General features: G+C 38.3%; 1 protein-coding gene across 1 annotated transcript in view; it reads left to right on the top strand.

Moving 5' to 3' along the window:
• LOC127632481 (secretory phospholipase A2 receptor-like) overlaps positions 1 to 27,837 on the top strand; it is a 47,542-nt gene that overhangs the window by 14,248 nt on the left and 5,457 nt on the right. The window contains exons 9-28 of the mRNA XM_052111070.1: positions 1,640 to 1,750; positions 7,458 to 7,570; positions 9,004 to 9,173; positions 9,268 to 9,476; positions 15,164 to 15,309; positions 16,246 to 16,330; positions 16,538 to 16,670; positions 17,197 to 17,232; positions 17,310 to 17,470; positions 19,213 to 19,268; positions 20,132 to 20,229; positions 20,332 to 20,468; positions 20,811 to 20,928; positions 21,014 to 21,114; positions 22,048 to 22,186; positions 22,437 to 22,675; positions 23,546 to 23,732; positions 23,890 to 24,021; positions 24,132 to 24,254; positions 25,431 to 25,607. Coding sequence (XP_051967030.1) covers positions 1,640 to 1,750; positions 7,458 to 7,570; positions 9,004 to 9,173; positions 9,268 to 9,476; positions 15,164 to 15,309; positions 16,246 to 16,330; positions 16,538 to 16,670; positions 17,197 to 17,232; positions 17,310 to 17,470; positions 19,213 to 19,268; positions 20,132 to 20,229; positions 20,332 to 20,468; positions 20,811 to 20,928; positions 21,014 to 21,114; positions 22,048 to 22,186; positions 22,437 to 22,675; positions 23,546 to 23,732; positions 23,890 to 24,021; positions 24,132 to 24,254; positions 25,431 to 25,607 — 2,671 coding nt within the window. The remainder of the gene's footprint in view (positions 1 to 1,639; positions 1,751 to 7,457; positions 7,571 to 9,003; positions 9,174 to 9,267; positions 9,477 to 15,163; positions 15,310 to 16,245; positions 16,331 to 16,537; positions 16,671 to 17,196; positions 17,233 to 17,309; positions 17,471 to 19,212; positions 19,269 to 20,131; positions 20,230 to 20,331; positions 20,469 to 20,810; positions 20,929 to 21,013; positions 21,115 to 22,047; positions 22,187 to 22,436; positions 22,676 to 23,545; positions 23,733 to 23,889; positions 24,022 to 24,131; positions 24,255 to 25,430; positions 25,608 to 27,837) is intronic.

Genomic DNA, 27,837 nt, shown 5'->3' with positions numbered 1-27,837 from the left:
TCCAAGTAGCAGTCTGGTAATCCACCATTTGACAGAAGTGATCCAGCTTTCTGCTGTATAGGTGAAACTCGAAAAATTTGAATATCGTGCAAAAGTTCATTAATTTCAGTAATTCAACTTAAAAGGTGAAACTAATATATTATATAGACTCATTACAAGCAAAGTAAGACATTTCAAGACTTTATTTGATATAATTTTTATGATTATGGCTTACAGCTTATGAAAACCCCAAATTCAGAATCTCAGAAAATTAGAATATTACATGAAATCAATAAAAACAAAGGATTTTAAATACAGAAATGTCGGCCCTCTGAAAAGTATAATCATGCATATGTACTCAGTTCTTGGTTTGGGCCCCTTTTGCATTAACTACTGCCTCAATGCGGCGTGGCATGGATGCTATCAGCCTGTGGCACTGCTGAGGTGTTATGGAAGACCAAGATGCTTCAATAGCGGCCTTCAGCTCTTCTGCATTGTTTGGTCTCATGTCTCTCATCTTTCTCTTGGCAATGCCCCATAGATTCTCTATGGGGTTCAGGTCAGGCGAGTTTGCTGGCCAATCAAGCACAGTAATACCATGGTCATTGAACCAGGTTTTGGTACTTTTGGCAGTGTGGGCAGGTGCCAAGTCCTGCTGGAAAATGAAGTCAGCATCTCCATAAAGCTTGTCTGTTGAAGGAAGCATGAAGTGCTCTAAAATGTCCCGGTAGACGGCTGCGTTGACTCTGGACTTAATAAAGCACAGTGGACCAACACCAGCCGATGACATGGCTCCCCAAACCAACACAGACTGTGGAAACTTCACACTGGACTTCAAGCATCTTGGATTGTGTGCCTCTCCATTCTTCCTCCAGACTCTGGGACCTTGGTTTCCAAATGAGAAAAGAGGACTTTGGACCACTGAGCAACAGACCAGTTCTTTTTTTCTTTAGCCCAGGTAAGACGTTTGACATTTGAAGCCCATGTCCAGGACCCGTCTGTGTGTGGTGGCTCTTGATGCAGTAACTCCAGCCTCAGTCCACTCCTTGTGAAGCTCCCCCACACATTTGAATGGCCTTTTCCTGACAATCCTCTCCAGGCTACGGTCATCCCTGCTGCTTGTGCACCTTTTTCTTCCACACTTTTCCCTTCCACTTAACTTTCTATTAATGTGCTTTGATACAGCACTTTGAGAACATCCAACTTCTTTTGCAATTACCTTTTGAGGCTTTCCCTCCTTGTGGAGGGTGTCAATGATGGTTTTCTGCACAACTGTCAGGTCAGCAGTCTTCCCCATGATTGTGAATTCAACTGAACCAGACTGAGAGACCATTTAAAGGCTCAGGAACCCTTTGCAGGTGTTTAGCTGATTAGAGTGTGACACTTTGAGCTACAATACTGAACCTTTTCACAATATTCAAATTTTCTGAGATTCTGAATTTGGCTGTATTCATAAGCTGTAAGCCATAATCATCAAAATTAAATCAAATAAAGGCTTGAAATATCTTACTTTGCTTGTAATGAGTCTATATAATATATTAGTTTCACCTTTTAAGTTGAATTACTGAAATTAATTAACTTTTGCACGATATTCTAATTTTTCGAGTTTCACCTGTACTTGTTGAATGACTTATTATGTGTGTGGGTGTTTGTTTTGTAGGAAGGCAGATGGCAGTTTGAGGAGTGTGAGGAGCAGCGTGCAGCAGTGTGTAAGATATCAGGTCTTGTTCCTCAGCATCCTACAGGTGAATGGGATGACGACTGTCCAGAGGCGAGTGCACACTTAAAAACACATACTCATAGTGTTACAATTCGCCAAAGAGCGATGAAGTTGGAAACCCGAATGCAGTTTTACTGAATCAAAATAGGAAAGTAACATAATGTTTGGGCTTCATTCAGGAGCGTGTTTGGTTATTAGCAATAACTAATAATTATCAAAGATAATTATTAAAATCAATAGAACATTTATTGGAATCAACATTAGCTTTTTAATCCTTCAAATCAACAATTATCAAAGATAACTATTCATTATTAAATTCAATATAATATTAATAAGGATTAATATTGCCAGGGCACCACACTGGAATCAGGGACTAATAACCAGACAGTATAACGGTCTCAATATAGGATTGTTCTCTTAGGAAAGTCGACGTCTAGAGCAAATCGACATTCAAAAAGGGAACAGTGAAGTCTTGACTCTGAGCACTGACATCCCCTGCTAGCCCTTGGCACACTTGCATGCAGAACAATACCAAAACACTTCTCTTTAAAGTATAACAAAGTTTATTGATGTAGTAATATCAACTAATATTCAATACAATGCAGTCGATAAACTTCTGACTTCCAACTTCAAACTAAACAGTAACACGATTAGATATGGTAACAGATAAGCCTTTAATACATGAGAGGAGTGTAGGTGTATTTGTGAATGGCTGTATGTGTGTGTGTAAGGAGGGAAGAAGTGCACAAAATGTTGCGTGGCTCTCTTTGAGATTATGTCATGTGAGGTTTCCGGCCAGAGAATGTGGCTGCAATTGTGGGCGGAGATGCTGGTTAATGGCATCTTCCCGTTTAGTGTGTGTCTCTGTTGGTACGATAACTTAAGGACAAAGCTGAGCTTTATCACCAAGTTATCTGTTCGCCAAATGTGTGTGCAGGTATGTTTGTGCGGGGTCATGTGTGTGTGTGGTTAGTACAAAAGAGAGAGAACAGGGAGACAGCACCAAAGTGCTACCATTTCTTAAATTAACCCTCACAACGATCATGGGAGAGACGGCAACCATTAGTTTTATCACTCAGACACGCGGTGAATGGCTTGTAATCCGTCCGCCGCGGTCGTTGGTTCTTTAATGGATAAACTCAGTGTGCCGTCTCACCTGCGATGGTTGAAATGCACAAACAGACCTATGTGGTTACAACACAGCAAATCTCATTGGTGGTAACAGTGAGTTACAGTAATTCCTGGAGTATTATTAGCAGCAATGAGTGGACTTGGCGGTCCATAAACTGTACAAGCAATAACCTTGATACACAATTATAACACACTATAATAATCTATCTCTGCCCACACATAAACCTCTTACTTGAGTTGCATGAGGACAGGGGTAGAATGTGTGTTCGTCCGTCACTTGACTCCGACATGGTTGCTCGAAGCTTTGGTGATGACAGGAAGTCATTTCCTCAATCTGTTGGTGGGTGGTACGGTGACTGATTCTCGGTGAAATCAGCGAAGTTGAAGATGGAAGAGAATTCTTCTTTCTTCACTTCTACAGGCAAAAAGGGTGGGACTCGGATTGTTCGGCGGTCTCCTTCGGATCCGTTAGCGTACATGGTGGAACACGAAGAATCTCGGCTCGTCCAACGAGATTGAGATTGTATGGCCAGTTCAGGTACATATGTTACTTTTTTGGGCAACAAGGCTACACCTGGGAACAGCAGGGCTGCAACTAGACGTGACACATTCTGTCGCTGAAAGCAAGCTTAGGAAAAATCTCTGGGGTTTTATACTCTCGATGACATCATGGTTGAGAGATGCGTTCTGTCATGCATTTCATCCAATTGGAGTCGAGAGTTCAATCCTTCAGAATTTCACACCTAGGTATAAAGTGAGCAAGGCTTGATGGGATCTGTAGTCTGTTTGGACTCCCTTTGTTTGATTTTTGTACCGTTTGGCTTTGAGTGTTCCAACAGGCCTCAGTCAGGCTTTATGAATGTGGAGGCCTGCCTTTGTCTCCTATCGGAACACATGAGGCCCAACAATAATAAATCAATATTGAAGGTAGAACCAATTAATTTTTTGTTTAGAAATACTTCATTGGTCTTTATACTGACACCTTTTTGCAGCATCATGCAAAAGTAAAATTTTAATTTACTGATACCATGTAATCCATTTGATGATTTATTCCACATCTGAAAGTTTTCAAAAATGGTGGGTTTACAGAGATGCTTGAGCAGTTTATCTTGTCATGTGATTTCAACCTGGTAGCTATCATAATGGGGACCCTCCTTATATGGAATAAAAACATATTTGCCAAAAGTACTACTTAAAACATAGATGTAAAAACTTTTGGAAGTGAAAAATGTACTGTGAAAAATGTGGTCCAAAAATGGTTACGTATTCAAAACTTGAAAAAGGACAGGACTGTATATGGATCAATGATGTAGGTCTCATTTATTTTCCCGGATCTATTAAGATATTTACTATTAAGTTCAGTCATGACAACTCTCTGAATGATTTAGGGTGTTAATATGGGTATGACATATTGATAGGATATTGGTCTTGGCGGATTAGATCTGCAATGCTGCTGCTGCTGCAGCAGTGCATGAATGAAGACTTGCTACTGGTAGAACATACACAGACAAACTGAGTTAAGCATGTGGACATACTGCTGCTGCAGCACAGTTAGAAAAACACAATCCATGATGCATTAAGCATGTGACTTGCTGCTGCACAATTAGATATAAATACAATCCCCCACAAAGCAGGGAATCTATACAAATGCATAGCACAAACCACAAACCCCCAAACAAGTACATCTATCACCAAGACTTGTGTACTGCTGCTGCCCTGAAGAGCCATTGGGCACTGAGGACAGTATATGCTAGCTAGGTGTGCCTTGGTGTGAATGGCATAACGTCAATTAACTAAATCTTTATGTGTGCCTAGGCCTACTTGGCCGAATGCTTAAATGACTAGTGACCAGACTCCTAATGTGTACCTGGACCTTGAAAGCCCAAAACGTATTTAACTAGCTACCTAGCTTAGCTATGTGTGGATATATTTAATATAATGACCTAAGTTAGCGATGTGCTTACCTTTTAATATCAGTGTAATAGGCTTTCTTGCAAACTGAGCAAATATAAATGTTAGGCAAAGAGAGAGTACACAAGTTGATTGGCTATCCGATCACGTCACCATGGTTGCTGATTGGAATGATATATCTCATGTAAGCGAGCTGATTGGCTAACAAATAACAAGTTAAAAGAACTCGGAATCAGCTTGAACCATTCAAATTTCCATGCATGAATGTTCTCATTTATTAAAAATAAATAAATACATTTAAAAATTCAGTTCACACAAAACCATTACTTGAATACAACACTACTATGATTAACATGTTTTAAATTTAAAGTAAGTTTAAAGTAATTTTTAATTTTTTTATTATTTAAGTCTCATTGAAATCTTTATTCCTTGAAAAAATAAATGTTGCCATAAGCAGCATGGAATCATTGTTTTTATTATTATTTTAAAAAAAATAAAGTGAAACGTTTTAGTTTTCAAATTAGAAGAAAGTTTTGTCCACCAAATCAAAGTCAAGTAGCCATTTTGTTGTCATGTTACAAAGACCTCTTTAGACCCTTGTGAATGTGTTGGTCACAAAACCTCTGAATATTTTTACAATGAAAAATATTTTTAGAATCTTCTTTGATAACAATTAAGTTGTGTACACTCACAAGTGTATAGAATGCAAAGAAAGTATTTTAATACCTTTTACTTCATGGTTATACCACTTTACCTTTTCGAGTCACTGAATAATTTTTTAGTTGAAAATGCAATAAAAGTTATTGAAAAATTAATGAAACTAACATGGGCACACAGATTACATGTCTACAAACTTGACAAATGCATGTTAAACTAGATTTTTGAAAGACATTTTATTTTTATCACCTTGGACAGCCTTACTGTATTTGTCAATGACCTATGTACACAAACAAGTTGATTAACTGAACAAGATAGACAAAAGACTTTTAAAATAATGGCACAGCATTAACAACTAAAGGAAAAGTCCCTGAAATATGTTACACGCATGCAGATCTTTGGACTTTTACCATTATTCAAAATGCATCGCATGAAAAGCAATTCTATGGAAATCATTGAACTCCTATACCAAATTGCTTTTTCCTCTCAACCTGGTTACCAGCACTCTCTTTCCATCTGTTTTCCTTCTTTTCTGATTGTTTGTGCTTGGCATGGGATTTATGTGGGGTGTGGAGAGCAGACAAGCGGTGTGCCTGGAGGATGGAGCAGCCATCATTGAGGGTGAAAGCAGGTCACGTCCGGAGAACAACAGACTGTTTCAGATCTGTTCTGGTCACAAAACAAGGCGGCTGCATAAAGAACGAACAAATTATGAATTTGCCAATATAGAGCACTTTTCAGAAAATCATGCACACGCTCACACCCACACTTATTCAGCTTCAGGCATGTGCTGGCTACTGACAGTACATTCACACTCATTCATACAAACACACAATGTCTTTCCTTAGCGGATGCATACACAATATAATGTGAAGTACAACTGTTTATCTACACACTTTTTCTCTTTGCACTCTCTCCTTCTCCCTTTTCTATCTCTCTCACAGCCACTCACATACACACACTCTGATATACTGTACATTGCTAGCAGTGTTTGTAGTTATTGAATTGCATGCAGTTATGCATTTACATTTATGCATTTGGCAGACGCTTTTATCCAAAGCGACTTACAGTGCATTTATTACAGGGACAATCCCCCCAGAGCAACCTGGAGTGCCTTGCTCAAGGACACAATGGTGGTGGCTGTGGGGATCGAACCAACAACCTTCTGCTTAACAGTTTAGTGCTTTAGCCCACTACGCCACCACCAATCCTTATGCATGCTATGCTCTCAAAGCATGTACTTCTCTGCTGATGGGAAAGTACATACTTTTGACTGTGTAACAAAAGAGAACATCAGTATTGGGAAACACATAAAAGAAATCATCTTGACACAACAGACCAGCGTGTCGTGTACTGTTTGCATTTGCATGTAGGAGTGTTAGCACGTTACTAACTTGATTACTGTACAGTTTATCATTGATTAACTTTAAATGTGCACTCAGTAATATTTGTGTTAATTTTGCGGCATAGATGCAGCATCATGCAAAAACAGAAGTTCTCAATTCCCAATGTCATTATAAAAGCATGCTTTCTGCCGGCAGGCATGTTCATTCCGCAAGTGAAAGCATCCAATTACAAGGTATTTTTGAGATTAAGCAAAAACATATTCGATTGGTCATATGATCTCAACATGGTGGCGCTCTTGAATGTGCACCTAGTACAGTATGTAGAAAAATGTATTAATTACACTAATTCTAATCTTGGATACTATTTAGGATGGTTAGTATACAAATTGGTAAGCAGACTAACTGCATACTATGCCCTACACACTAATTTGTAATACTTTGGGGTACACACTACAGTATATTCTTCACATTACTGACATATTAGAGACTGTCATTCATATTCCCATACTGTATGGATAGACAAAAAAGGTCTTTGTCTGTTCATTTCACAGTCTTTTCCTGATCTATTTATCCACCATCTCAGCCTGTTTAATGATTATATGTTCTTTACAGCCATCATTAGTTGCATCAGTATCTACCAAATGCAGCTTTGCAGTGTCTGTGTCATGTTTATTGATTATTTATAGTGGATGTATGTGTGTTTTTGTGTACAGGGCTGGAGGAGGAAAGACAGCTGGTGTTATATGATCACCGATCAGGAGCAGACATTTGAAGATGCAGTGAAAGGATCTTACTGCAAAGCTCCACTTGTTACTATAGAGAGCAAGTATGCTGAAAACATCTAATTTTTTGGCATGGATGCTGCCTTCAAGTCATGTTGCAATGTTTACAAGATGCGTGCACATAAATGCCACCACCGTGTTTCAATTACCAGTGGGATACTCTGGGTGTGTCAGTTGAAGAATAATGGCAGGAACATTTGATTCTGATTGGTCAATTGCCTCATTCAGTGGTTATTTATTTTGTGATTAATGACTGCACATCTGGGTGAAAACAGATATTTGACTTGTCATTCAGGGGTTGCAGGTAATCATTCCTACTTACAGTTTTTTATGTTCTCCTGTTCTCTCATATCACTCTGTGATCTCTACAAGTAAGGTAATAAAAAAAAATACGTTTCAATTCAGTGTTTCTGGAGACTCTGCAGTCTCTTTCTTTGCACATAATAACATCATTTCAACTCAAATCAATATTTCATGTCAATTTATTTATTTATAATATTAGTCATGGTAATTAGCCATGTAATTAGCTTGATAACGTACAGTCAGCCAGTCATCATCGCAAAATAAACCCCTTTAAGGTTTTTTTTCGATGATGACATGCTGTACATTTTAATTTACAAAATTGTGAATGATGACTGTATATTTTGTTTGTCAAAAAAATATTACTCATTAATGTGTGTATGAGACAACAGATATGTATACCAAAAACACATTTCCCACCATTCTCTGTGATGGCATGAGAATAAAAAATAAATAAAAAAAAATTCACATGCAAATGAGCTTTTTGAAACTCTTCAGTGTCGCCAAATGTTTGCTGCAGGTTCACCACTACTGGTAAAGAGTTGGAAACTTCTGGCAAACATTTGTGGCAAATAACATGTGGTGAAGTGGTAGTTGCGTTGTGGGCTAAAGCACATAACTGGTAATCAGAAGATTGCTGGTTCAATCCCCACAGCCACCACCATTGTGTCCTTGAGCTCCAGGTTGCTCTAGGGGGATTGTCCCTGTAATACGTGCACTGTAAGTCACTTTGGATAAAAGTGTCTGCCAAATGCATAAATGTAAATGTAACAAGCTCAGTATATAAATAAATAATGAGTGGAAAATTTGCAGCAATTTTGTGCCAACTCTACGCTTTTTTTAAGGGTAGCACACAAAAGCTCCATGTCTTTTTTTGGGAAAAGGTAAAGTTAGAAAAAATATGTACTTACATGAACTTCAATGTGGACATATAGCTCTAAGCATCAATTTTTTTAAGACCAAAATCACTTAAACTCACATCACATTGTAGAAGTTGGCACTTCCCATGGGGACTTGAAGGCAGCAACCTGGAATGCCTAAGAAACATGTTTTATATTGTGCTAACCTCAAATTAGTAGCTGAATCAGATAATGCATATTATATAGACTGATAATTTGCAGCATGAAAGTGGCAGATACAGAGATCACAATCTGAGTGTATGGTTTCTTTGCGGCAGGTTTGAGCAGGCCTTTCTAAACAGTCTGATCAGTGAAATGGGCGGATCTGAGTCCCAATCCTACTGGACAGCTCTGCAGGACAGGAACAGGACAGGAGAGTACAACTGGTTGACACAGAATGGCTCCTCAACACCCCTCACCTACACCAACTGGAACCGACACCAACCAGGTGTGCCAATCTCTAAATGTAATGCCATGAACAAGCACAGACTTACAGATGAGGCACACACTCTGTATTTATTTGACTTCCTCTCTATTTGCAGTTACTGGAGGTGGCTGTGTGCTGATGTCTGGGGGTCAGGCTCTAGGTCACTGGGAGGTGAAAAATTGCCAAACCTTTAAAGCCCTGGCTGTGTGCAAACAGGAAGTGAATGGTAATCATGACATCCCAAGGTCTTTTCCACACATAAATACAAGTGCACCATGCCCAACAGGATGGGAGAGTCGCACAGGCCTGCCACACTGTTACAAGGTAAGAGATACTGTACATAATTATGTAGCCATTATGTTTTTATGATTAACATTTATATTGATTCCTACATCGAACACAGAAAAGCAAAACATAAATTACATACACACAAACGAAAAAAAAATCTGTATATAATTTTCACACACATTAACAACTACCCCTGTCTCTCCACTGTTCCAACCCTCCAAGAATGCCAAATATCTGCCCCATTTACCAACAAACAAATCCAAATTCCCCAGTCTGCTATATGACCCTTCTTCAAAAGCCGCCACCCTCCCAATCTCTGAGCACCACTCCTGAAATGGGGGAGCTCCAGCTGACTTCCAATCCCTTAAAATAACACTGGTTAGGAGCAAATATTTTATATATTTATTCCCTAAATTGATAACCACCCCATCACCTAAAATACTGGGACAAAATGAAAGTTTGAGTGCCCAAAATGTCACATATAAAACTCTGAACCTTCAACCAAAATTCTTGGATCTTAACACACCCACAAAAAACATGGATTGTGTCTCCATCTTCTGGTGTGTCTTTATGTCCAAGCCTATACAATCTAGTGGGGGTCCAATAAAATCTATGTAAAATTATGAATTGCATAAGGCAAACCCTTGCATCTCTAGATACAGACTTGATATTTTTTAGAATCCTAGCCCACACTCCTTCCTCCAATACCAAGTTTAAATCTAACGCCCATTATCTCTTGATTGAAGTTAAAGCTCCATCCCCTAGACTCTGAATTAGCAGGGAGTAATACACTGATGCCTCATGACTTTTTCCAAAAGCAGTAATCACCCAGGGTATCTGCCACTTTAGGGGGGTGTATGCTACTCCCAGAAACAATACAGAGCAAGTGGCGTAGCTGTAAATACCTATAGAACTGAGATCTGGGAATCTCAAAATGTTTAACCAAATTTTCAAAAGATTTCAACACTCCACTCTCATATAGGTCCGAGTGTATTAACCCCCCTCACAATCCACTCTGACCAGCAGAAAGGGGACTTATTAATACATAATTTAGGGTTCAGCCATATGCTTGAGGCAACATTTAAATAAATATCCAAATTAAATATTCTGGACACCTTTGTCCATACCGAGTGCAAATGAAAGCCCACGTCTGGTTAGTTTGATAGAAAGGCTTTGCAATGGCGAAATAGGGGCAAGAACTTCCTGTTCAATACAAAACCAGAGAGGGGCTCTCTCAGGTGGAAGCGACCAATGAGCCAAATGTCTGAGACTGAATGCATAATAATAAAACTAAATCTTGTGTAGGCCTAGCCCACCTTTGTCAGTCGGCCTATGTAACTTATTAAAATGTAATCTAGGATGTTTACCATTCCAAATGAAGGACTTCACTATGTTATCAAATTGCTTGAAATAAGAGAGGGGGACATGTATAGGCAGAGATTGTAGCAGGTAGTTGAATTTTGGAATACAATTCATTTTAACAACATTAACCTTCCCAATCATAGATAAATGTAATGAAGCCCACCTGCCCACATCACTGGAAATCCTTTTTTATTAAGGAATCAAAATTAACTAACTAAATCAGACAAATTTGCCGGGAATAAAATGCCCAAATACTTAATGCTCTGTTTTGGCCTCTGGAAGGCACTCATCTTGAATGGTAGTATGCTGTCTTAGCCAAAGCTTAGGATTTAGACCAATTAACTCTGTATCCTGAGAATTTAGAAAAGGAATTAACAATTCTGTGGAGGCAAGGCATAGATCTAATGGGGTCGGAAATTAATAAATTATATAATCTACGTAAAGCAAAAGCTTATGCGCCATACCTCCAGCCACCACCCATGGAAAATCATCTTCCCTTCTTATCACTGCTGCTAATGGTTGCAGGTCAAGACAGAACAATAATGGGGAAAGAGGCCAACCCTGCCAGGTAAATATACCTATACACCTATCCAGAGTAAAATAATCTGAAATCAATAAATTTGTTTGTACCGCCACTACGGGGTGTCTATAAAGTAATTTAATCCATCCAATAAAAGTATTCCCGAACCTGTATATTTCCAAAATCTTAAAATGATAATCCCATTCTACCATATCAATGCCTTTTGGTGTCAAGTGAGATGGCAGTGACCAGAGTATGATCATTTGCCACTGACCACATGATATTGATGAAACGCTTAATGTTATCAGAAGAGCTGCAGCCACAAATAAACCCTACCTGATCTATATGTGTAAGAGATGTCATAACTTTACTTAATCAGTTAGCCAGAATTTTTGACAATATTTATAATATTGTCAAATTTTACCTCTAGCTGGATCAGGGAATTTGGACGGTAACTCTTACATTGACTTGGATCTTTGTCCTTTTTAAGAATCAGACTGATCATGGTTGGCAGAAGTTTTATATTCTTTAATGATTCCGTATAATCTTCAAGCAAAAGTGGAGCCAATTCTGTAGCATAAGATATAAAAAATTCAGCGGCAAAGCCGTCTGGCTCCGGAACCTTGCTTGTAGGCAAGGCCTTAATTACCTGCCAAGCTCTTCCAATATTATCTCAGAATCTAGAAACATTTTGTGCTCAGTCATCAGTTTAGGGAGTTCTAATGGTTCCACAAAGTTTCTAATATCATCAGTAGACGAAGACGTGGAACTATAGAGATCAAGATATAATTCTTTAAAAGCATTATTAATATCAATGGCTGAGGTAAAAATTTCACCACCAGCAGATTTCACTGAGGGAAAGGTAGAAAAAGACTCTCTCTGCTTTATATATCTAGCCAGAAGTTGTTCTGCTTTGTCCCCCGAGTCAAAGTATGACTGTCTTGCCCTGAATAGCCAAAACTCCACCTTCTGTGAATAGTATTCACATATACAAAATATTGTTATATATGTATTTCAATTGGGTCAATTCTCTGAGGCCATCAGACAACATTCGGCACTTAAGCTCTGCCTCCACGAGTTTTCAGATTTTTTGATGAATGAGGCATACTGTATGATCCAACCCCGAAGAACCGCCTTAAGTGCCTCCCAATTCACGCACACAGAGGATACTGAGGACCAGTTGGTCTCTAAATAAACATTGATTTCGGCCTTTAACATTTGTTGAAATTCAGGATTTTGCAAAAGGGATACATTAAAGCTCCAACTATATGATTTTATCAGGGCATGATCTGAGAATAATATGTTTCCAATTGAGCAATCATCAACAGATGAAATGAGGGAATATTCTAGAATAAATCTCTAAAAAATGCATCGTCCCTACCAGATGGGTCCAAAAGTCTCCAAACGTCTGTAAGACCAAGATTTTTACACATCCTGTGAACACTGTTGCTCTAGTCTAGGGGGCTTACACACTTTTGCTTCACTATGATCAAGGACTGAATCCATCAGTAGATTAAAGCCTCCTTCCAATATTATATCATGAGGGGTGCCAACGGCTTGCAATATCTCTTCAAGATCTATAAAAAAGCTCTAATCATCCACGTAAGTGCATAAATATTAGCCAAAATCAACCTTTGCCCCTGAATTTGTGCTAAAACAATAATGATTCTTCCTAATTTATCTTTAATCTGTTTGAGACATTTTAATTGTAGATGCTTATATATCATTGTAATGACTCCCCTGCTCTTACTTGAGCCAGCACTAAAGAAAACATGTCCACCACATATCTTCCCAAATTTTTCAGCTTCCTGCAGGGAAAGATGCATTTCATTTAGAAACACTATGTCATATTTCTTATGTTTGAGAAAATAAATAACCTTACTTCTTTTTATGGGGTGCCCCAACCTATTCAGATTCCACGTGGAGAGAGAGACCATTCACTCAAATTAACATTTGACATTTTGACAAGTTAGAAAAAATAGATTGTGTCAAAAATTTTTTTTAAAGAACACATTCCAACATTGGTGCAACAATCAACCCCCAAACATCCCCTGAACAAAAAAAGAAGAAAAAAAAGAAAAAGCGTGCGGATTAACCCCACGCATGACAGCACCAACCGGCGTCCATCCCTCTAAACTCAAACAGTCCATGCACACTTACTAGAGCTCCCTCAACAATTTTGCTGTCGGGTTGCTCAAGTCCAGTGCTTCTATACAAATTTTGTGAGACAGAATTACACAACAGAAAATAATCTAGAAAACAAACTCCAGCCAATAGGCAGAATAAACACAAAGAATGTGTAGATTCATCCACATAACTGTCCCGAAGGTGTGTTCCTCCACAAAACAAGCTCCAGCCACTAGCGGAACCAGCACAAAACAAAAAAAAAGCCGTTCAATTTCCTCAGGCAGTCAAATGAATGTTCAGTGAGCTGTCTGTTACATGAGTGCAGCAGATGACCTAATCACTCCAATGTTTTGCAAGAAGTATTCCCCAAAACAAACTCCATCCAATAGGCAGAATAAACACAAGGAAAGTGCAGATTCATCCACAAACTGTTCTGAAGGAGTGTTACTTCACAAAACAAACTCCAGCCACTAGGCGGAACCAGCACAAAAAGAAACTAAAAGGCGCTCAGTTACCTTGGACTGTCAAGGGAATGTTCAATGATTTAGGCCCACTCGGCTGCATCAAGAGAATCACTCAATGACTTACTCATTCCATTGAATTTATGAAGGACATCACTTGCTTTGGGCATGTAAATATTTTGCAGCCAACCTTATTATCTATTCTCAATTTGGCTGGGAACATCAGTGCAAAAGCGACCTTGCGTTGATGTAAGAGTTTCCTGGATTGCTTGAATCAATCATGTTTTTCTCTTGTCGAATATGCAAATTCTGGGAACAAGAAAATGCTGTGGTTCTTCCAAGAAAGCCTTCCTTTACTCCTCACCTCGTGTAACACGAGATCTTTATCGGATGATCTCAGAAATTTGGCCAGAAATGATCAGGGCCTGTCTCCCTCAGCGGATCTACGAGCCTGAACTCTGTGAATTCGCTCCATTTCCAACTTATGGCCTGTTATGTCGAGCAGACACGGGAAGAGCTCATCTAGGAATTTCACCATATCTCGGCCTTCTTCGTGCTCAGGAATTCCAAAAATGTGGACGTTGTTTTGCCGGTTACGATTCTCAAGGTCTTCCAACTTTTCCCAGAGACACTCCAAATCCACCTTGGTCGCTAGCGGGTTAGGAGCTAATTCCCTCTCAGATGACTCCATATAATCGTTATATAATCAGTTTCTCAACATCCGTCACTCTTGTAACGAACTCAGTGAATTTCATCTCCATGACAGTGATTGATCAACGTATTACAGCAAGATCCTCCAATTCAGCAATGACCTTCGTCAGCATCGCTGTCATGTTCAACAGTTGACGCTGAATCTCTTTCACCTCACTGGCCAAATTGAGTCCCTGGCTTGTGGCCTGTTGCTCAGGGGCTTCATCTTCAGCACATAAGTGTCTTTTAATGTCTCCAGAGCCTGAGGATTTTGAATTATTTGACATATTTTCTTCCTAGAAAAGTTATGGAAAACTAGCAAAGTAAGCAGAGCTCCCCTTTCACAAGTCTGAACCTCGCATGGCGACCAGCATCATGTAGCCATTATTAAGATTCACTGTACACTGACAGTCTCAATCATGCAGAGAACTGAATGAACATAAGTGATAATGCTATTTTGAATATTTTGATCTGTATTACTGATTTACTCTCTGTAGTATTATTCAATGTGTTACTGGCTTTCATACAGTAGATTATTTTTTGTCTGTTTGGTTGTTGTTTAGGTGTATCACAGTGAAAAAATCTTGATGCAACGCACCTGGACGGAGGCTCAGTTCTTCTGCCGGGCTTTGGGTGCTGACCTAGCCAGTTTCCATCACTATGAGGATCAGGCTTTTGTCAAACAGCTCCTTGCCACCATGTTCCAAAGGTTGGTTCACACATGCATCCTTCACTCCTATTTTCCTTGTACAGGTTGAGGAATAATACAGCTACAAAAATCAAGATTTCTGGCAAATACATGCCAGAAGTGTGCAGCTCTTTACTGGTAGTGGTGAACTTGCAGCAAACTTTTGGTTAAAATTATGAGTTTGCCACAAATCTCATTTGCATGTGAAGACAATGAGTGATGAATTTGCTGCAAATTTGTGGCAAAATCTGTGGCAAGTCTGAGCATGGTACAGAACAGTTACAGTTGCATTTTCACACGAGCACGGTCCGGCACTGCGCAATTATTAAAAAATAAAAATAAATATTATGTTGACACTTGTGAAATTGTAGCGATAATCACCTATATCGGTAAACTTTTTGATGCGCTACACTTTTTGTCGCAAAAAAAAAACTCTTGGATGGAAACGTAGTTAATGATGAGAGAATTTTACATTTTTGGGTAAACTATCCCTTTAAAGTCTTGGTGATGGCGAGAGACCAAAATCTCCAACACTGATTGTCACGATTATTTATCAGTGATTTCAGATTCAACAATGGTGTCATAATATTTGCTACTTTAGCTGAAATTACACAAAATAGTCAATGTGCATGTGTGTTCTGGACTAAACAAACAGCTAATGCCTCTATCAAACAAGTGACTCGCAGTTTTAACAGAAAGGCAGGACATCTATTCCTCCATCCATATTTTTGAGTGTTACGATTTCTCTCATTCATTTATCTGTAAGTGGTCCATCTCCTCCTTATACTGTCTCTGCTTCTTCTTCTTACTAACAGATTTGATCAGTTTAGCTTTTTCTATTTCAGGAATGGCACAATTTAACAAGTCCTTAAGATGAGTTTCTGAAGAATTTTGCTCCGTTTTATTTTCTTCAGTTCTTAAATGGTCCTCTCCTCACCTTTCTCTGTCTCGTTTCAGTACAGAGGGTCGCTGGTTTTGGGTGGGCTTCACAAAGAGAAACCCATGGTCTGACGGAGCCTGGGAGTGGTCAGATGGCACACCGGTAAAAATCCAGAGAGAAAAATATAAAAAAAGACAAAAAGCAGAAAAATTATATTACAAATATTGGGGATTGGTATGGAAATGTCTTTAGTAAATTTCTCTGCTACATGTAAAAAAGGAAAGAAAGTCTGTTTAGAACACACAACATAGTCTGAGGAACCAGTTAGTCAGTTTGTATGTCATTTGTAATGTTCATGTCATCCTGCAGGTGGTGACATCATTCACCGAGGATATGAATGAAGTGGACTCTCGAACATGTGCTGTGTACACTGAACTCACTAACACTCTCACTCCCCAGTCATGCGATTCCAAATATGAATGGATTTGCAAGGTCCCTAGAGGTGTGTGTTTTGAGTTTATGGACATACAGTATATTTAAAACATGCAATGTGGCCCTGCTGAAAATACCAGCTTAGTGTTGGTTTGGTGCTGGTCTTAATGAAGTTCCAAACATAAGTTCGGGACGAGCTTGTTTATTTAGGCCTGCCAATCACATCCTGAAGATATGTAAGCTACTTCACTGACAATTTTTCTAGCATCCATCCACCTTCCCATTTATTTATTTTTTCAGATGAAAAGAAATTAAATCTACCATAGCAATCTCTTTAAAATATTTTTTTAAATCTTTATCCAGAATTCACTAATAATGGTACATTCATAGAATTGTATTGGTTAAGAGGTGTGGGAACCCAGGGCAGCACACCAGCATCTGATACTGAGGACTGGCATCCAAAACAAGCTAATGTTCTTGTGACCATCTATGTCAGTCTTTTCAGCAGAGCAAACAAATACTCCATAACACTGAACTGCATTGAAATTTAAATCAGTTGTTTAAACTTATATATGTTTGTTTTTATTTTTTCTCAGGTGCGCAGTTGATAAAGCCATATTGGTACAGTGACCGTAAGTAGAGTAATTTTGAGACTTGACGATTACAGTATGATGATAATGATGATGATTGATTTGGGTTTATGGTGCAGAACACGAGCCGTGGGTGTTTTTCCATGGGGCTGAATACTACTTTGTCAGTAAGCCATTTCCCTGGCAGTCTGTGTCGTTCGCCTGTAAGATGATGGGAGCAGATCTACTTTCTGTTCACTCACGTAACGAGCTGGACTTCATCAAAGAACGCATAAAGAAGGTTAGGAGACCCATTCACAATCACAAATATGTAGATAACATACTTATTTGCCTACATGCAAACAAAATAGAAGTTCAGCAGTTTGTTTGAATCAGTGTTGGGGAGTAACTACGGTCATTTAAAGTAGCAACACAACACTACTAACCTAACATCGTTTTTCAGTCGGCACAGGAGCGTAGCAGTTTTCAGAATGATGTAGCTTTTTTAGTCACACACTGATTCTTGAGATAAAGGACAAAACATGTTTTAAATCTTAGTTTTCATTTTTTTGTAATAAATTCATTTGAAATATTTGTAGAAAAAGGTGTCAGCTAATGAACCATGTAAGGAACAGGTTTTTTTTTTTTTTTTAAACGTTTTTGTCTGAAAATGGACATTAGTCACTTCATAACTTAAATCTTACCAGAATTTGTGTCGACTCTGTCAGACACGCTAAAAAGTATTCTATTTAATTTGATCCATCCAACAAGAGTGTAAAGTCTTTATCTAATAATGGTGTTCAGTAAAGGAGTTAAGTGATAAAATGCCTTTTATGCCATATTTATTTTCTATTTCACACTTTTCTGAATATTCTGACACAAAGTTGAACAAAATGGAATATTTTTAATATCTTAACTATGTGATGTGAACTGGAGCCAATTACTTTTTTCCTCAATTGAAGCTGCATCAATAACCCAAACTAAAATGCCAATGTTTATCCCACAATTCTAACATTGTTTGTTTCAAATTTAAAAAAGATCTCAAACTTACCAGACCATGTGTCCCACTGTTGCATCCACCATGTGCAGGAATTGGGAAAGGGGTCATCAGAGTTATAGCTGACCATGACATTGTCTGATATATTCAGTATTATTAATAAAGTCTGACACAAAGTGAGGACACAACTTTGATAGGCAGTTTGTTTTATGGAAAATGTAATTTAAAGTTTACTTTATGTATTGTTTGATATCTTACAGATCCCTACCTTTCATTTTATATTTAGATTTATTAATTTTAAACACTTTGTTTGGGAGTTTAACATTGTAACCTCTTGCTTAGGACAGGTTAAGTTACATGTGCTTCCAAGTAAACAGCATGCATTTTAAATAATTTGAATTAAATTATTTAAGAATATAAGTAATGAATGCCCAGTATTTAAATTGTTATAAATCTCTTGATTTTTAACATAATGAGGACTTTTGTATATAGGACATGTTTGTTCTATATACAAACTCTGTACAAGTAAATGTATCTTTTCAAGTTTAATGCTGTTACCCTTATCGAAATTCATTTATAATTATATTTGAAATAAAAACATACATTTATAATACAAAACGCCCTATTTGTTTGTACCAGATGAATACTCTGTTTATTAAATTATAAATGATGTAATCTGAGTTATATATTTATATTGAAAGATGCCCTCTTATACAACAGTAAATAAAATTGTTAGTAGCTTGTAGTACAAGTACTACAAAAGGGTAGTTTCAGTGTAGTTTTAACTACTTTAAATAATGAGTAGCTTTAGCTTGGCAAGCTATGGTTGCTTAAAGTAGCTTCCCCAACACTGGTCTAAATGCAGCTCATGTGCTTGGGCCATTGATGTGTTGAATACTTTGATTTCATTTGAGAATCTTACACAATCTCACACACAGATTTACAGACTCATACATACTCAGTATGGAGAATGTTCAAGATTTAGTGTCTCATTTCAAGCAAGCACTGAGCAGGACACGTGTCTCTTTGTCTCTTTGGTTCTGCAGGGCTCTGAATATTGGTGGATTGGTTTGTCTGCTAACAGTGGACACAATGGCTTCAGGTGCCTTTCATTCATTACCATAAAGAAGTCTCTTTAGAGTATAATTTAATAAAAAGATTTTATTGATCGTTTGTTTCATAGTTACTTGTATAATATGTGTAAGAAAATAGTAGGATGAAACAGTTTGAATTATAAGATAAAGTTTTGTTTTCTCGACTCTAGCGGCAACAAATAGAACCGCAAAAAGTGACTTTTTCCAAATATGTCGAAATTCAAAGAGGCCATGCTTTAATGTATCGGAGTTAATAAGTCTACACTCTTATTATTTCCTTAATACTACTTATAGTAATAAATATAAAAGTTGATTTTTCCTTGCAGTGATTTGATCACGGTGAAGGTCAGGAAGTTGAGAGCAAGGTTTGATCAGTGTAAAGTTAACCATGGTTTACTTTAGTAATATTGTAGTAACTAGTTTATTTGGCAGAAGCCAGAGTTTTAATATAATTAACCATGGTGTCACTACAGTAATATGGTGGTAATAGAGTAACCATGTTTAATATAAGTTTATATAAGGTTTAATATAAGGTTACTATGACTTTACTACAAAATATGTAGTTGAAACATATTTAGGTGATACTATGATTACTGCAGTAAAACTGCAGTGAATTTTAGGTTTAGGGGTTGGTGTAGGTGCGACTGGTGTGACTCTAAATAAACCCAATTAATAAGCTGAAGAGAAGTCCTTAAACTTTATGTTAGTAGTATTTTATTTGCGATGTTAAAATCATCTAACACTATTTGAAAAATGCATAAAAAAGAAGTGTAATTTCAGTGGCACTGTATTTTAGGAAAGAACGTGAGGAGAAAAGAGCATATGATGCAGACTTCATTTTGGAATTTGTGTGTTTGTGTGCGTTCTGTAGTTGGACTGATGGATCTGCTTTGGATTATGAGAACTGGGAAAATGTGCGTGTTTATCGAAAGGCTGGCCAAAATTGCGTACAGATGTCTTCTGTGACCGGTAAACAATATATGTACACATCAGCACTTATACTGTACTTACACACATATACTGTAAGTACGATTATGTAATTGAACACTTATTGTTAATAATGCTGTGCAGGAGAGTGGTCGACAAGGAGGTGTACAGATCTCCAAGGATACGTGTGCAAACGCAGGACAGTGGCTATAGTGGAGGTCCCACGTGAGCTTCGTTATATCGGCAGCTGCCCAGAGAACTGGTTCTACTATGGACACAAGGTTTGGACACGCAAATAAAAGCTTCGTCTCTCTTCAGATACTCTTTTTTTTTTGAGTATACCCATTATCTTAATGCTTTGAAATGTGTCGAATATACCTGGAGTGATTCTGTTTGCATTTGATTAATATTTTTGCATCCTTAAGTATGTACAATTTCCAATGCATTGGCCAAACATTCTCTTCTGTGTTTGCATACTTGCGCAGTTTATGTTTCTGGCCATAAAGTGTCTTTGACTTCTGAAATGACCTTCAAAATGTTGTTATACATGTTGAACATGCAAAAGTTTGCATTGTGTTTAACTGGTTCTCATTGAGATTTGCTTGTTTTTGACTGGTTCCTAGTGTCTGTTTCTGCATCTCCCAGCCCAACCGAAAGAGGGGAAAACCTGGCATGAAGCTCAGTCCATCTGCTCATCTCTTCAGGGCACTCTGGTCTCTATAGGGGATGAAATCGAGCAAGGTAGAAATCACTGTGATTTAAGATGGTTTCACCTCCCTTTGTCATTTTGTAGTGACTATAGGTTGTTTTTGTCTTTTGGTTAAAGCCTACATTGTTATGCTGCTTCACGGCCGATCAGCAGGGGTTTGGATTGGAGCACGTGGCAAAGGGACCAATGGGAAGCCCCTCGACTATAGTAACTGGGAGGTATAATGACTCAGGGTTAAGAGGAATAGTCCACCCAAAATTGTTAATTCTGTCATCATTTACTAACCCTCTGGTCGTTCCAAACCTGTTTGACTTTCTTTCTTCTGTGGAACACATTTATTATGGAATTGATAGCCTCAAAAAATTATCAACCAACCATTATCACTGCGTAAGAGACACTCTGAAAATAAATTAGTCGTCCCTTACCAGAGATATTTGGGTTGCCACGGGTTCGTTTTCATTTGATTCCAGTGGAGTTTCTCCTGGCCCTGGTGTGGTCGGCCCCTCTCTCTTAACCTTACGAGGTAGAGCTGGAACTTCTCAGTCCAGGTGGCCAAACGCCGTCCGCACTCAGGTCCAGAAGGCAGTTCCAAGGAATCCCACTATTCTGACACCAAATTGTTGTGGCAAAAAATTATCAACCAACCATTATCACTGCGTAAGAAACACTCTGACTCAAACAGTCTTTTAAAATTATTTATTCTTGCAAGAAGGACCCGGTCATTACACAGGAGTTAATTTGTGCCGTGAGTGGGACCCAGAGGGGAGGGCTGACTTGTATTTTATACTCTTTTATCCCAAGGTTTCTCAACAAAAGCAGATCCTGCCCCTCTGCATCTCTCAGACACAGAGGCATTCCCCTGCAATGATTATCACTGATCAATGAGTATCAAAATTTCTACAACAGTCACCACTCACTTTCTTGAAATGGAAATAAGATGCAATAAAAGTGAAGTGACAGAGGCTAACATTATGCTAAACATCTCCTTTAGTGTTAAACAGAAGAAAGTAAGTCATGTGGTTTCAGAATGACATGAAACTTAGTAAATGGTGACAGAATTTTCATTTGTGTGTAAAGGACTCCTTTAATATCCCTAAAATGTCATTTGATTTCACCACTGTTTTTTAAATGTTTTCAATATGTGTCTACAGACATTGCACCATAATAACGTTCCTGAAGAACCTCTCTGTACTTACCTATCAAACAGTCACAACTTCCGTGTGACAGGGGTATGGCAAGATGAGATCTGTACCGAGAATGTCTACGGCTTTGTCTGCCAAAAGCCACAAGGTGAAATCACTTATCTGCTAAGTGTAGTCATGTGTTTTACAATAACTAAAGTCTATCCTCGAGTTTACAACTGATTGGTCCATGGTTAGTGAACCTTCTGTGGTGCACTCTCAACACTTGCAGTGTAGACCATCTCAAGACATCCAATCCTTTCAGTGTAGACACTGTGTTATAACTTTTAGGTCTCAAAATATCTGGCTTACATATTTTAGGAATGATTTAGTTACTCCTCTATTGCTCTTTCTCTCAGACCCCACCAAACGTCCCACCCAGTCCTATTATACCTCTGCCTCTCTGGACTCATCTGAGTATAAGAACCACAGTTACCGGATCATCCATGGCAACTTGAGCTGGTATGCAGCTCAGAGGGGCTGTTCGGACAAGGGGGCTGCACTTGTGAGCATCACAGATCCGTTTCAGCAGGCCTATCTCAGTGTGCTGTTAAACAGGCTGGGAGCTTCATACTGGATTGGCCTCTTCAGTACAGATGTAAGAGGATCTGCACATTTACATTTACATTTATGCATTTGGCAGACGCTTTTATCCAAAGCGACTTACAGTGCACTTATTACAGGGACAATCCCCCTGGACCAACCTGGAGTTAAGTGCCTTGCTCAAGGACACAATGGTGGTGGCTGTGGGGATCGAACCAGCAACCTTCTGATTACCAGTTATGTGCTTTAGCCCACTACGCCGCCACCAATCACTACATTACATGTACTGTGCTGAATGGCTTGTATATATTTGTAATGTATCGGAGTTGTGGTGGCGTAGTGGGCTAAAGCACTGCACTGCTAAGCAGAAGGTTGTTGGTTCGATCCCCACAGCCACCACCATTGTGTCATTGAGCAAGGCACTTAACTCCAGGTTGCTCCGGGGGGATTGACCCTGTAGTAAGGGCACTGTAAGTGGCTTTGGATAAAAGCGTCTGCCAAATACATAAATATAAATGTGGAATACTAGCACAACTACCTTCTGTAGACTGCACAGTTTACACTGCATACTGCCTACTACAGTATATAGAATTTTTTGTTTTAATTTAAAACAATAGGGTTTATTCTAGAAAAAAGTTTCAAATAGGAGTACCGGTATGCAAAATTGTTTGCATGTTTAATTCATTGAGCAGCGTCCAGTTATGGTCTCGGAAATAAAAAGTTATTTTGCATTTTGAATCAAATTTTGGCATACATTATTTCACGCAATAAGCTCTGTTACATACAAATGTATTAGGTCATTCATGTATTCTATGCAGACAAAAAATCTGCATACTATATATTCTGCAGCAAGAGTATTGTGGTAGTGTGCTATGTGAACTTAGCCCTTATGTTTATTAAACAACAGTGCCCTCTATCTCCATAGGATGGTACATCTTACCAGTGGTCAGATGGCACTGAGGGCTCCTTCACTCACTGGGAGGTGTCTAATTATTTCCCAGAGAGGCCAATGGGAGAAGGAGGCTGTGTGTCCATGGATGTAAATGGACGTTGGAAAGAGGCAGAATGTGACATGCCGTTATCAGGAGCAATATGCTATATTCCTCCCCCAAGTGAGTCCATTTCTTTACTATATCTGCCTTATTTACTGTTTAATTCATTTTCAAATAATTTTTATTTGACTAAGTACATTTTCTAAAATGCAATTTTTTTTATTGTGTGTAATTATATATTTTTTGATACGATGAATCGTTCTTTGCACTTCAACAGAAAGCATTGCTTTCTCCTATGAAGTGGTGTGTCCTGAGACCTGGGTGAAGTTTCGTGGGAGCTGCTATAATTTTAAATCGGTTATGTTGGAGATGACCCTGGAGGAAGCGAGAGATCATTGTAAAAAGATGGGTACAGTATTTTGAACTTGTTTAGATCAAGTGCTGTACCTAGTGGTGGCTTTTGCTAGTAATCATATTTGAATGGCTTAGTTTTTCATAAAAGTGTTTTCTCTTTCTCAGGGAATTCTTCAGAAGTTATGACAGTTCAGGATGAGGAGGAGACCCGTTTCTTCCTTAAAGAGATGTGGCATTATTACCATGGGCCTCAGAACTTATGGCTGGGAATTCTCTATGACACAGACAGTAAGAGCTGCAGTGTTGAATATTGCACTTTTATTAATTTCCTGAACAAAAACATCTGTTTGATTATGTGTCACTTGATGATTATCAGTTTTCAGATTTTACTGCTTGTAAAATAAGCTATAAAATCTTTTTCATGGAAATCTGAATTTTTGCATTAACCAGCAGGAATGAGCAAAGACCAAAAATGTTTTGGTTGCTGGTCTTCTATTTCCATGGTGTTGCAAAGGATCACTACAGTGAACTTTTATTGGTCCAAAATCTCACTTAGCTGTTTATTAAAGGAATATTCTATTTTCAATTTTGGGGGCAGTGGTGGCTCAGTGGTTGAGGCTCAGGGTTACTGACCAGAAGGTCAGGGGTTCAAGCCCCAGCACCACCAAATGCCACTGTTGGGCCCTTAAGCAAGGCCCTTAACTCCAGGTTGCTCCAGAGGGATTGTCCCTGTAATAAGTGCACTGTAAGTTGCTTTGGATAAAAGCGTCTGCCAAATGCATAAATGTAAATGTAAATGCAATACAAGTTAAGCTCAATCAACATCATTTGTGGCATTATTTTGATTAACACAAAAAATAATTTGTACTCGTCCCTTCTTTTATTTAGCAAAAGCAAAAATCGAGGTTACAGTGCAGTGAATAAGGCCAATTTTTGGAGGGTTTAACGGCAGAAATATGAAGCTTGTAATTTTTTAAAAGCACTTTATTTGAGCTGTAAAGCTGTTTAAATGGTCATTTTAGGGTTTTTAAATTTTAGTTACATTGTCATGACAACGAAGTTACACAGAAATGCTTGAGATTTTACACACTTAAATCATGTTAACATGCATATTGTTTACATCTTGTGGCTATATTTTTGAAACGGTGAGTATTTTAACGTTTACAGATTGGCCCCATTCACTTCCATTATAAGTGCCTCAGTGTAACCTCAATGTTTGCTTTTTTTTAAAGAGAAGGAAATAGATTTTGATTGAGATTAACTTGTATTGAACCTGGAATATTTCTTTAAACATCAAAAATGGCTAATTGTCTGTTATTGTGCTAAGTCATGCAGCATTTTGAGAATAAAATTATATTTCTGTCGAGGGTACATACATTTTGCCCCCTTATTTAAAAACATGGTTTAATGTAAACATTGAAAATGTCATACTTTGAGAGAAGTGACCAAAATGCTCATTTTTAGATGATGCTTTGACACGATTTGATGGCTCACCGCTCCAATACACAAACTGGCTTTCCAAAGCTCCGGATGCGAGCGTGATGCAGGCTGACACGTGTGTGACTATGCGGGTGTCAGATGCCGTGTGGCGGTTAGCCAACTGCAGGGACAGACTGGGCTTCATCTGCAAAACCTCAACAGGTAAAAAGCATGACCTTTGACCTTAGAAATACAAAGTGTTTATATGTGTGACCAGCAGTAGCCGAGGATCAATTGCAATATGAATTTAAAACCTGTAAATATCCGAGAATCTTTCCGAATTATTCATTTATATATTTCATTTTTCCAGGCTTTGAAACATCATGGAAATTTACAAAGTCTTATCATATATTCAGTCTAGTGAAAATACATTTTACTAGGTATGCTCTGCTTCAAATTATGTTATTGGCTCGATATTGCTCTTGTGTAGAGACTTACTTGCGTGCAGACCAGAGTGATGTCTAATTTGTAAGCCCATTGCTCTTTTTTGGGTTGGCTATTTTCAATGAATTGGCTGAACCCATTCACACACAAATTGGTCTGAATGATTCATTAGCCAGGGACGGTTCTAGACCATTTTGTCTCTGGGGCCAGGGTGGGGCTGGGTGTGCTTGTAGGGGGACAACTGTATTATACCTTAAATATCCCCTGTACACAAATAAAACATAATTTGCTGATTTAATATTTGCAGACAACCAAAGATTCACAAAATTTGAGTACAAAGTCAGTACATCCTAACATTCTAGTTTGACCAACAAACTTTAAGCCAAGTTTCCATGCTGTTCTTTATAATGTCTAATGCAGTTGAATTTTAATGTGAATTTTTAAATACATGTGTCTATCTCAATTGCCATGAGTTTAAAAAGTTGCATGCATGGGGCCTGGGTAGCTCAGCGAGTTTTGATGCTGACTACCACCCCTGGAGTCACGAGTTCGAATCCAGGGTGTGCTGAGTGATTCCAGCCAGGTCTCCTAAGCAACCAAAATGGTCTGGATGCTAGGGAGGATATAGTCGCTCTCAATGTGGCATAAATGGGGTGGTAAGCTATGCATGGATTGCGGAGAATAGCATGAGCCTCCACATGCTGTGATTCTCCATGGTGTCATGCACAGCGAGCCATGTGGTAAGATGCACGGATTGACTGTCTCAGAAGCAATGGCAACTGAGACTTGTCCTCCACCACCCGGATTGTGGTGAGTAACCGCGCCACCACAAGGACCTACTAAGTAGTGGGAATTGGTCATTCCAAATTGGGAGAAAAGGGGATAAAAATAATAATAATAAAAAAGTTGCATGCATCGTAATTATAAATGACCAATAAGATGGCTTTAATGTATTTTTTTAATCATTATTATGTCTGTCAGGATTGATAAATGGTGTTCATAAAGAGGATGTTGTGTTTGTTATCTACCCTGTAAACTATTTAGTGCTTCTCTTTCATTTTGTTTGCAAGAGAAGCAGGAGGATCAACTCTGCAGCTTTGTTCTTTCTCTCTTTTGCGCCTGAACGCAACAGTACCAATATTAGTCTAGATATTATTAGGTTGATGTACATTGATGTGGTGAGCTTAGTGTATAAGAGCCATTCTCACTGAAGGTAAGGCATTTATTTGGGCTTTAGTGGGGTGGTTTATAAAGGGTATTTGTAAGTGTATTCATAATAAATTTGCCATTGCATGTGCAGTGTGGCCCTGAATAATGCCAGCTGCTGTTTCTTCATACCTGTTTCTATACATCTGTTCCTGCATGCTGTTTCTTTAGTCACTTCATTGTTTGTTTTGCCAAACTTGTTGCACTACATTTGTCTTGTTTCTGCATTGTACAGTGCAAAACATGGAATTAAAGACAGTGGAAAGAAATTAATTTTTTTTTTTATAATAAATGCTTGCCAAATAAGAGCAATCTCTAACAATTTGGGCTCAGATGCATTCAATAAGTCAGAAAATTAGATCCAGATCAGGTTTTGTGATAATAAAGTGGGAAACTCTCTGGAGTTGACCATTTTACAAAGATATTATTAGCACAATTAGGTTAAAGAATAAATGACTATATCATACAGGCATAAAACGGTGAACTCAAATGGTAAATGCTTGTTGTAGCTAGAGATTTATGCCTAAAAATCTTCCTATGGGCTTTCATGAACGCGTTTGTAAGAGACCATCTGAAAATTCCAGATGGAGATGTCCACAAAATCTTTGCAAACAATCTTTGCAAACGACTGGAATATTTACACAATTTATTGGTCGAAAAGTGAGGGAGTGATAAGATTTCTTTGCTGTATTATGTTGTGTGCAAGCAGTTTTTTGTTGGCATTGTGCAATCAGCACTGTATTATTTCTGCACTGTATTACAAAATACAAAAAGAAAGTGTATGTGAAGAATGTACAATAAA

Source organism: Xyrauchen texanus, chromosome 39, assembly GCF_025860055.1.
Source record: "Xyrauchen texanus isolate HMW12.3.18 chromosome 39, RBS_HiC_50CHRs, whole genome shotgun sequence".
NCBI lineage: Eukaryota > Metazoa > Chordata > Actinopteri > Cypriniformes > Catostomidae > Xyrauchen > Xyrauchen texanus.
This window is presented reverse-complemented; position numbering and strand designations above follow the sequence as displayed.